Source organism: Dreissena polymorpha, chromosome 5 (assembly GCF_020536995.1).
Source record: "Dreissena polymorpha isolate Duluth1 chromosome 5, UMN_Dpol_1.0, whole genome shotgun sequence".
Lineage (NCBI taxonomy): Eukaryota > Metazoa > Mollusca > Bivalvia > Myida > Dreissenidae > Dreissena > Dreissena polymorpha.
The window spans coordinates 123,669,647-123,681,836 of NC_068359.1; the positions used below are offsets into that span (position 1 = coordinate 123,669,647).

General features: G+C 35.7%; 1 protein-coding gene across 10 annotated transcripts in view; it reads right to left on the reverse strand.

The window, feature by feature from the left end:
• Nucleotides 1-302: 302 nt before the first annotated feature.
• The window catches only part of LOC127880794 (phospholipid-transporting ATPase ABCA1-like), a 128,500-nt gene continuing 116,612 nt past the window's right edge, over nucleotides 303-12,190 (reverse strand). For all 10 annotated transcript variants that reach the window (XM_052428211.1, XM_052428212.1, XM_052428213.1 and 7 more), the window contains 4 exons: nucleotides 9,277-9,517; nucleotides 8,082-8,163; nucleotides 6,882-7,120; nucleotides 303-3,781 (listed from right to left, as the gene is read on the reverse strand). In XM_052428211.1, the coding sequence (XP_052284171.1) occupies nucleotides 3,653-3,781; nucleotides 6,882-7,120; nucleotides 8,082-8,163; nucleotides 9,277-9,517 (691 nt within the window). In that variant the 3' untranslated portion in view covers nucleotides 303-3,652. The remainder of the gene's footprint in view (nucleotides 3,782-6,881; nucleotides 7,121-8,081; nucleotides 8,164-9,276; nucleotides 9,518-12,190) is intronic.

The following is a 12,190-nucleotide window of genomic DNA, read 5'->3' on the forward strand; positions in this document are numbered from 1 at the left end:
GTTTAGATGTTATTCAGGTGATGTGACTTCTTATTCAACGTGGTCGCGATCTAATACCCCCAAAAGATTGTTTTCTGATGATACAATTATTGCTATCTCACTTGAAGGGACCTATTTCAAAGATTTTGGCATGTTTTTAAGTTTGTCATTAAATGCTTTAATTTGATAAACGTTAACATTTTAACTGAAGGGCTCCAGTATTAAACATGAATAAAATAAAGGAAAGAAACTAGAACTCAGTGAGTTGGATGTGTCGCCTGATGGTAGCATACCTGTGTTAATGCACAATAAATGAAGGCAGGTACAAATAACTTTTATTCTGATTTCACAACAAAAGATAAAGAAACTATAGTATCAAAACGTATACAAATTGGTAATATGAAACAGTTAATAACAAAATGATTGCATGATATGTAAAAGAGCAAACATTAGAAAAACTGCATGTCCCAATCATGTCATAATAATTATAACCTATTTCTTCTAATTATCATAAGCAGGTTTCAAGGTTGGGGGACTAACCCTCCACTCCGTAAAAGTGTTTAAATTTGATAAGTTTAGCATCACAATAATACATATTCGTGAGCATATTGAAAAACTTAAGGTAAGTCCGTTCACTCATAACATTTTAAAAATCTTTCTATTTAATGTTGAGGTCTTTTTACATTAACAAGTCTTGATTAGTATTCTTTCCTTTTGTACATATAAAAATTAACTGTTACTGTTACAATTTCATGATTAGCTCCCACCTAAGCACAGATTTATAAAGCTTTATTAATACTGGCCCCATGACTTCATATACCACCAAAGTCTTTTTTCCTTTTTTTCCCCCATAGATCCTTCATAGGTAATTAATTTTGCAATGTCCAGAATGTGCACTTGTATTTTTGCAGTCCACATATTTATCTTGCAAATGTATTCAGATATGTTCCACAAAACATGCCAAAACGTTCACATAAAAAGGTGAACAAATCACTCTTAATTATATGCGTATAATTACAATTACAAATTATGCATGGAGAGGATTTCACACAGTGCAATTATCAATGCACAAGAAATAAATCTCTTTTAGTAAATCAACATCTCAATCGTGCAGAAAGTAAAAGATCAACAGTTATAGTAAAAAAATAACTTAAACACAGAATTAACACACATTCAATTTCATGGTCTGTTCTTTTTGTATGCATGACAAACATACACTGAGCTATTTTCATTGAAACTGTTCACAATATCTTTATAGCAAAAATTATTTTCTTAAAAATTAATCTTTAACATGTATTGCCCTTTTAAGTTAAAGAGTTTCATTTAAGTGACCATACATAAAGGAGTTATTATATGCATTAATGTATTTAATCAGGACTTTTATGGCGTATTCACTACATATTACTACTGTATGCATATTTACCACAACATTTTTAGTGCAGTTTAGTTGCAAAGTCACTGAGTTCATAAACAGGCACATATGATAATTTAACTGGTCAAATTAATTTACAATACACACTTTTGTAATCAGTCTCTATGGGTTCTCAGTCCTAGCCAAACCAAAGAATGGCCATATTTGACTTTTGAAAAAAAATAAAAATACACATGACTTCAAAGAACATATGGTTCATAACATGTAGCCTTAAATAACATTTTAATTAGATAATTTGACCCACACACCAGTGCATTTTAGATGTGCGAAGTGAAAAATCCAGTCACAAGCAATTGTCAAGAAATCACCACTAAACTTTGACCTTTGTTGACAACAAATGAAGGCTTGAGCATGTATATCCGTGCAAAATTAAATGAAATAATATTTGGTTTGTCATAAAAATAATTTAATTGATTATGCATTATTTAGTTCTTAAATTTGGTAAATAAAATTATGGACGATAAACTCAAAAAGGTCAGAACAAAAATGACAGCAGAAGATAAATTACATAGCAAAACATATTTACAACAAAGCCATGGTATTACAGTTGCAAATTGAAACAAAATATGAGTACAATAATTGAGTAAATTAACTATGTGTGCAAGTAACAATAACATCATCAGTAACATGAAACAGTTCATACTGTGAAAAATCATACACATAAACATTAACAAAAACATGAAAAATGAGATTCATGTGATTTTTGAAAGGAAAAACAACAACAAATATTTATGCAATATTAAATAAAGGAATATCATTTTATGGGAATATAAAGGTCTGGAAATAATGTCATAATGTGTAAGTGTGAAAATTATTAAAAGAAGAGGGAATGACTTTAATTATTTTTTTCCAAAAATATGATGGAAATATAAGCTCGATCACCTTATAATCATTATAACAAAATATCACTTTAATCTAACAGAAAATAAATTAACTTGCAGTCTGTTCAGGTTTTATGCTGTTTGCTGCTATTCAGTATCTAAGGGTTGGAGACGAAGTCTTAAAAACTTGAATCGAGTAAGAAAGATGTTTAATTAAATGCAACTTTCTAAGGGACTACAAATGCCTTAAAATACCTATCTATGTGGTAAAGAATAAATCACCAATTCACACAAACAATATGTGGCTGAAGCCCGAGGTTCGAACCTGCGATCCTCGGGTCTGGAGTACAGCCCTCTTCCGAGTGAGCTAGTCGGCTTAACTAAATTGAATAGTTGTTATTAATATTGCAGCAAGATAATAGAATCGATTATATTACATAAGATCAACAATGATCCAGTGGTTTTTGATGTTTACTTTAAAAAAAAAGGTTTTCATCAAAATGTTTAATGTAAAACAAAAGGACTTACCAAAATGTATGATAAAAACAACCATTATTAGTTGCATATACAAATTACTCAAATTTTTGTGTATTTTGGTTTGGTTATTTCTGTTATTTTTCTTTTTTATAGTATTTATTAAACCAGTATGTAAAGAAACAAAGCACTTTTATTTTTTTTTATACGGTAGTTGTGATTGCTCTGAAAGTATACAATGTGAACCTTGTTAGTAAAATGGCACTATACCGGTGTATTAAAGGTCAATGAAGTTAAAGCTTCAAGTGAATTAATTTCTAATTAAATACAAATCACAAACAAAAGACAAACTACAACATCACAAAACCAATCACTATCACAATCTGTAACATAACAATATCAATTAAATAACAATTAAATTAGGAATTTAGTTCCAGTAACAATAATATGTACTAACATGTCCTTTAACCCTTTCCAAATCAGACGCATTGTGAAAAAGGCTCTATGTAACCAGGATAGAACCAGAACAGCCTGCAACTAACTCAAAGTCTGTTTAGGTTTTATGGTGTTTGCTGCTGATCAGTTTCTTAGGGTTAAAAATGAAGCCTTTTAAACTAGAATCAAGAAAGAAAGGCCTTACATTAAATTTGATTTTCTAAGGGACTAAAAATGCATCAAAGTGTGTTTCTGAGTGGGAAAGGGTAAAGGGATAAGTAATTCTTTAAGCCTTTTCATGTTCTCATTTAAACTACTTTTAAGCACACTAAAACTTAAATGTCTTAAGTAATAATGCTTCAATAGAAATCACTTCATCCCCCATAAGATCTCAGCATTGGGAATTCCACCATTATCAACCTGGATAATATCAAAGTAACAGTATCAAAACTTATATAAAATAGTTGTAAAGAAACAGTTAATGACAACATGGACACCACTAGATCCCATTTTAGACCTCAGCATTGGGAATGCCGTCGTCATCAAAGCGGGTTACCGGTCTCCCGCTCCTCCGAGAGGAGGCGATGCTCACCTCGTCGTCACGGTAATCTTCTTCATATGCGTTGGCTTGATTGCCCACCTGCGAAAACGGGAATGTTTTATGATTAAATGCAGCAAAAAGTAAAAAAAAAATGTAAGGCATACATGTCATAACTTTTCAGACCAATTCTGGCATATTGAGCTCAATTTTCTGGGATATTTGCAGATTTTCCGGGACATGTATACATATAGCGATATATATACTAATATAGACATATATGCATTTTTGGTATGCATTTTTTTCAAATCGTAAATTGAGTACATTACTTATAAATATGTTGTTAGCATCTACAATAATTTTATTCATCGTTGATTATCACAGGCATTTCATTAATCTTTTCTTAGTGTATGATCTCCATAGTTAATTCGATCTTTATTTGCCATGTTCGCAGAGTCAAAAAAAAATTTCTTTAAAGTCCGCCATCTTGTTGAAATGATGTAAGCCACAGGTGCGCCCAGCAACAAAAAAACAAGACTATTGCCAAGCAATAAAAGTCCCCTACCGGCTCCACCATTGTCAGAAATTTTACCATTTTCAGAATTTTTTTGTTTGTTGCCATAGCAACCACAATTTTTGACGTAGGAACAAAATGAAATGACGTGCATAATGTCCATATTGCCATCTATCCATGTTGCAAGTTTCATGAAAAAATATTTAGAACTTTTAAAGTTATCGCAGGATACAGAAAAAAACACCATTTTCAGCACTATTTCTAGTCTTTTTGTTGCCATAGCAACCACGATTTTTGACGTAGGAACAAAATGAAATGACGTACATCATGTCCATATTGCCGTCTATCCATGTTGCAAGTTTCATGAAAAAATATTAAGAACTTTTAAAGTTATCGCAGGATCCAGAAAAAACACTATTATCAGCACTATTTCTAGTCTATTTGTTGCCAAAACAACCACAATTTTTGACGTAGGAACAAAATAAAATGACGTGCATAATGTCCACATTGCCATCTATCCATGTTTCAAGTTTCATGAAAAATATTAAGAACTTTAAAAGTTATCGCAGGATCCAGAAAAAAAACACCATTTTCAGCACTATTTCTAGACTATTTGTTGCCATAGCAACCACAATTTTTGACGTAGGAACAAAATGAAATGATGTCCATAATGTCCATATTGCCATCTATCCATGTTCCAAGTTTCATGAAAAAATATTCACAACTTTTAAAGTTATCGCAGGATCCAGAAAAGTGTGACGGACGGAGACAAAACCATAAGTCCCCTCCGGTGAAACCGGTAGGGGACTAATAATATATCCACCAAATAGGCGATTCGCATTTTGTTTAATCTCACGTAAAATAAATGTTTTGATATATATGAATGACAGTATATGAAATGCACTATTTCCACGAGGGCAACATCGATGTTTTCATCAAAATCTCTGAAGTAACTGTCTACGATTATATCGTGGAGGAGTACACAATACAGACCGATTAGTTTGCTTGGTATAACAAAGCCACTGAAACAACAAAGCCACTGAAACTATAGATTGATATTGACACGGGGTTATTCACGCATGACTAATTTACAACCGCACGAATCTTCTTACGCAGAGGGAAATTATAACGTAGTATATTAAACCAATTAACAACCACATTAATCAATGCCGCCTTTTTGGTTTGACTGCTAATGTGAGACAATCGATATGATAACATGACCCCTGTTAATTGATCTGATATTTTTACAAGTAGCGTAGTCACCTATTCGGGTAGGCATTGCCATGGTTACGCTGCGGATTAGTGGGAACACAGATTCGAGTCACAGTTAAGCCTAAGATAAGGTACATGTATATATGCATTTTGTAAAATCCTTGACATTTGACAGATTTCCGGGACTGCAGGACACGTTCTTCATTTCCGGGACAATCCCGGACAATCCGAGATGTATGGCATGTATGTGTAAGGACCTGTGAAAACGTTTTTTTTTTTTCATTAACACATCTAAGTTATTTTCCCATCACAGAAATCTGGAATGACAAGTAATTTAATGCTGAGTCATGTTATAGCCTGTAAAGATGTGAGTTTTTTTTTAATTTAAAATTAAGAAGTTTCATCTTTGATATGCAATTTCAGATTAACTTTAGTTTAGATAAACACAATCAATACGTTCACAGGAAACATTTCATGTTATATGCATTCATCAATTAAATTTGCAACAATCTTTATGAAAATAATATTGCCAACTTGTCACAAAATATGCCCCAAGGACCATCATTCAGAAGTGCTTCATGCCATCTTGCTGGTTACAACACAAAAATATATGCCCAAAATATTATCACTTAGTTTTATAATGATCTGATTTTAACTGTTTGAGTTAGCGAACAGACTTTGTTAATGTGAACATTTTTCACAATTCAAGGGCAATAATTCATAAGTGTTTCATGAGATATGGCTGATTATCAAACCTTGCAGAGCTGTTTTGAGCACATACATTAGCACAATATATATATATATAATAAAGTTACACTAAGATACTTTTTAAAATTGCAAGTAAGAAAATTGACAAAAATAATGTAGTCTTCTTTTTCTAATTAATTTATTAATCAGAAGTGATTCACGCAATCTGGCATGCCAATAACCTGGTTAAGATATGATGCCTATGAACTGTTTAATTATGTTTAGATTTTAACTGCGCTAATGAGCTTACATTGTTCTGATGGAGTTTTGCTAGCCGGCTGGCTGTCCGACCGCCAAACTGACGCATTTTAAAAACAGTTCTTTAACAACATGTGTTTGTGAAACACTATGTCCCCTCCCCATATATTAGACCTTTGACCTTGAAGGATGACCTTGACCTTTCACCACTTAAAATGTGCAGCTCCATGAGATACACATGCATGCCAAATATGAAGTTGCTATCTTCAATATTGCAAAAGTTAGGGCAAAGTTTGACGCAAACAAACAAAAAGACCGGGCAAAAACAATATGTCCCCAAGTATAGACTGCAATAAAAGCAATTAATTTTTTAGGACTGAAATACTTTTTGTTCCCCCTCTAAATGAACGACCCAAGGCCAAAAAAAACAAACAAAAAAACTTCACTGGCCAATCTGGGACGACACTTTACACATGCATTAAACCCCTTTTTCACAGAGCACGGCTCAAATGATTTCACAGTATTTCCCACCTGGTACGGCAGGCTGATGATGGGAGCCTCATGGCCCTGATAGTCTGCAGGCTTCATGGGCAGGCTGGACGTTGGCTTCCTCTTGAAGTCCGTAAAGTGCAGACTATCCCCATCACTCGTAGCTGCAGATTGGTTGCCACGGTAACTGTGGTTGCTATGGCGATGCTCGTTTCGGATGAGCCCCGCCGTGCTGCCTGCTAAGCTCTGACCCTCTGCCTCTGTAGTTGTGGTGGGTTTCACTGTAATAACAAAGAGGCAAGGTGAACATTTCTTGAACTGATATAATAAACTGGGTCTTTAATGCACAGCTGGTGTAAGGGCTCAACATTTTAGCCTCTTCTGGGAAAACTGGGCTTAATTGATAAGTGTAAAATGTTGTCACAGATTAGCTTGTGCAGTCAACAGTCTGGGACTTTTTTATCTGATAAGCCTGGATTGCACAGGAAAATCTGGGATGAAACTTTGAGCACATGCATTAAGCCTTATTTTCCCAAAACGCAGCACATATACTGGGTCTTAAATGTACAGCTGGTGTAAGAGCTGCATATTTCTATATTAGTAGCTCAATCAGCTTTGAGGATGTTTATAAGTACACACAATTTCATCAAAGTAACTATAGTACTTATTGAGATATAGAATGATCTAGTGTTGCTGAAAGGTAGACTGATGGATTAAAATAACTACAGGGAATATCAATTTTATTTTTTTTCTTGAAAATCATGTAACTTCCTGAAATGTACCAATGTGGTTATAAATCTAGATTAGAAATGTCAGCTGGCGGCTGATCTATGATTGAAGTCATCATCCCTTAATGCATGTGCAGAAAGTGTCATCCCAGATAAACCTTTGCAGTCCACACTTACAATTAGACTTCCAATAAACGAAAAACCCATAAAAGCGGAACGTTTTGTGCATGTTGCACAGGCTAACCAGGGAGGACACTTAACCCTTTACCACATACACACATATTTTGACACATTTGTAGTCCCTTAGAAAGTGATATTAAGATCTTTCTTACTACATTCAAATTTTAAAGGCTTCATTTCCAACCCTTAAATACTGATGAGCAGCAAACAGCATAAAACCTGAACAGACTGCGAGTTACTCGCAGGCTGTTCTGGTTTTATGCTGGTTGCAAAAGCCATTTTCACTTTGCTGCTTATGAGGGAAAGGGTTACGCCCTCTGTTTCTGTCTATTACCCAGATCAGCGATGTCAGCCGGCAGCTCATCCAACTCATCATCTCCAAGGTCTGTCTGCAGCTTGGCAAAGTTGATAAACACCTGAAATTATATGGAAAAGTTTATATACACCTGAAAGTATATGACAAAGTTTATAAACACCTGAAAGTATATGGCAAAGTTTATAAACACCTGAATTTATATGGCAAAAATAATAAACACCTGAAATAATATGGCAGAGTTTTTAACCTACAAATTTTATGACAAAGTTTATGAACACCTGAAATTGCATGAAAAAGTTTATAAACACATACAATTCAAAGGCAAAGTTAATAAACACCTGAAATTATATGGAAAAGTTTATAACCTAAAAATTATATGACAAAGTTTATCAACACCTGAAATTATATTGCAAAGTTTATAACCTAAAAAGTATATGGCAAATTTTAAAAACACCTGAAATTATATGGCAAAGTTTATAACCACCTGAAATTATATGGCAAAATTTATAAACACCTGAAACTCAATGGCAAAGTTTATAAACACATGAAATTCAATGGCAAAGTTTATTAACACCTGAATTTATATGTGAACCAATGTGCTATATCTTTAAGGGGTGATACAATGAAGAGTATGAAATGTAAATTCTACACTCAAATGAGTAGCAGGCGTGCTGTATAATTATAGTTGTTATGTTAATGTCAGTACAAAAGTAGGCCAGTATAAACCAAATAATTTCTAGACTTCAGACTAAGAATAAAAAATATTTGTTTAATTAAAATATCAAATAATTTCATTTATATTGTGTTAAACTTGCAATAACCAACTTTAATTTCATATTTTTTTATTTAGGACATTTTGTAACTGACATTGCTACCATGTGTAGGTTGTAAATATTCAAAATAATAGGTGTTTTATTTTGGATTTTAGTCTTTTCTTTATTCTTAAGTCTAATAATCCGTTATTAGCCCTTTCCCACTAAGAAGCAGAGTAAAAATGGCTCTGTGCAACTCGCAGTCTGTTCAGGTTTTATGCTGTTTGCTGCTCATCAGTATCTAAGGGTTGCAAATGAAGCCTTTAAAATTTGAATCTAGTAAGAAAGGTCTTAAATAAGATTAAACTTTCTAAGGGACCACAAATGCTTCACAATACATATCTAAGTGGTAAAGGGTTAAATACATGCCCTTGAGTCTAGTCATACAGTTCAAGCCCTACCTGGTCCAATGTTGTCTGAGACACTGAATAATCCTCAATCTGAAGTCGTTCCCGGACCTCCTCTATCTGCCCAAACAAGTTTGACAGTTTGATGTCAGATCCCAGCTGGTACTGCAGCATGTTGTGGTGTTTCTCCTTCAGGACTGCCCCCTTGAATTCCGTGTTGAAGAATTCTATCACCGGGTCCATGTTCGGGAATTCCCCAGAGACACGGATTATCACTGTGTAGCCATCACCAAACCTAAAATCGTGGGTCAATTAGTTTCAAAACTATTATCTTTGCTTGATTGCATTGAGGAGATAAAATGAACACTCCCTAAGTAGAGATCACACCCACAATCTCCCTGCCCCTACGCAGACACCCTATCCACTAAGACATGGCGACCTGTCTATGACAAGCTGTTGTTTTTTTCCAGTAACCCGAGCCTTTCCAGAAATGTCAAATTCACCCACACACTATAGCAACATTTAAGAGTAATGAACAATTATCACCATGAAACTGTATATAACCAAATATTAAATGGTAAGTTGATAATGTAAAATGTTTCTTGTCTGTCAGGTATTTCAAATGTTTGCTGTAAACGGATTTGACCGGTTGAAAAAATATGAGCATCTTTCTATGAAAACTGGTCCTAATGCATGTGTGTTAAGTGGCGTTCTGGATCAGCCTATGCAGGCCAGACAGGCTCATCAGGGACAACACATTACAAATAAACTGGATTATATTGTTTTGATGAGACTTCCTTAAAACAAATAATTACATAAAAATGGAAAGGTATTGTCCCTTATTAGTCTGTTCAGACTACACAGGCTTATCTGGGACGTTCATGCACATGCATTAAGCCCCTTTTTCACAGAACAAGGCTCACAGATCTGCTTTACAGACAGACCAACTGACAGCTGCAAAACAACAAACTGCCTTTTCATCAAATCAGAGCCTATTTTTTACTTCCTATTTACGTTTTAAAAGACTTTCACCGTCACCAGAATTATAAAGTGAACATGATACATGTATAGGACAGCCAGAGGGACACAAACAATTGAATTCAACTGTAGAGGCATAATAGACAACAGCAATTTTGCAATCAGGATCCTGGATAACCCAAACCCACAATATAAATACTGTAAAAAGTTTGAAACTTTAATTTTTTTCCTGTTTGTGTCCTAAAATCAAAAGTACATGTACATGTAATTATGGAAATGGAGCTGAAGTTTTCTTCTAGGCAGCAAAGACCGCCTGTACATGAATACATACTTGTTCTTGTGGTGATGGAAAAAAGGGTTTAATAAATTGGCATAAGTTTTGTCCCAGATTAGCCTTTGCAGTCGCAAAAACAGACTGCACATGCTAATCTGGGATGACACTTTATCAAATGTGTCTTTTCTGACAAAACTCCCCAGACATCTGACTTACTTGTTCTTGAGGTGCTGGATACTCCCCAGACATCTGACTTACTTGTTCTTGAGGTGCTGGATACTCCTCAGACATCTGACTTACTTGTTCTTGAGGTGCTGGATACTCCCCAGACATCTGACTTACTTGTTCTTGAGGTGCTGGATACTCCCCAGACATCTGACTTACTTGTTCTTGAGGTGCTGGATACTCCCCAGACATCTGACTTACTTGTTCTTGAGGTGCTGGATACTCCCCAGACATCTGACTTACTTGTTCTTGAGGTGCTGGATACTCCCGAGACATCTTACTTACTTGTTCTTGAGGTGCTGGATACTCCCCAAACATCTGACTTACTTGTTCTTGAGGTGCTGGATACTCCTCAGACATCTGACTTACTTGTTCTTGAGGTGCTGGATACTCCTCAGACATCTGACTTACTTGTTCTTGAGGTGCTGGATACTCCCCAGACATCTGACTTACTTGTTCTTGAGGTGCTGGATACTCCCCAGACATCTGACTTACTTGTTCTTGAGTTGCTGGATACTCCCCAGACATCTGACTCACTTGTTCTTGAGGTGCTGGATTCTCCCCAGACATTTGACTTACTTGTTCTTGAGGTGCTGGATACTCCCCAGACATCTGACTTACTTGTTCTTGAGGTGCTGGATACTCCCCAGACATCTGACTTACTTGTTCTTGAGGTGCTGGATATTCCCTTCGACATCTGACATACTTGTTCTTGAAGTGCTGGATACTCCCCAGACATCTGACTTACTTGTTCTTTAGGTGCTGGCGACTCACCAGACATCTGACTTATTTGCTCTTGAGGTGATGGATACTCCCCTCGACATCTTACTTACTTGTTCTTGAAGTGCTGGATACTCCCCAGACATCTGACTTACTTGTTCTTGAGGTGCTGGATACTCCCCAGAAATCTGACTTACTTGTTCTTGAGGTGCTGGATACTCCCCAGACATCTGACTTACTTGTTCTTGAGGTGCTGGATACTCCCCAGACATCTGACTTACTTGTTCTTGAGGTGCTGGATACTCCCCAGACATCTGACTTACTTGTTCTTGAGGTGCTGGATACTCCCCAGACATTTGACTTACTTGTTCTTGAGGTGCTGGATACTCCCCAGACATCTGACTTACTTGTTCTTGAGGTGCTGGATACTCCCCAGACATCTGACTTACTTGTTCTTGAGGTGCTGGATACTCCCCAGACATTTGACTTACTGTTCTTGAGGTGCTGGATACTCCCCAGACATCTGACTTACTTGTTCTTGAGGTGCTGGATACTCCCCAGACATCTGACTTACTTGTTCTTGAGGTGCTGGATTCTCCCCAGACATTTGACTTACTTGTTCTTGAGGTGCTGGATACTCCCCAGACATCTGACTTACTTGTTCTTGAGGTGCTGGATACTCCCCAGACATCTGACTTACTTGTTCTTGAGGTGCTGGATACTCCCCAGACATCTGACATACTTGTTATTGAGGTGCTGGATACTCCCCAG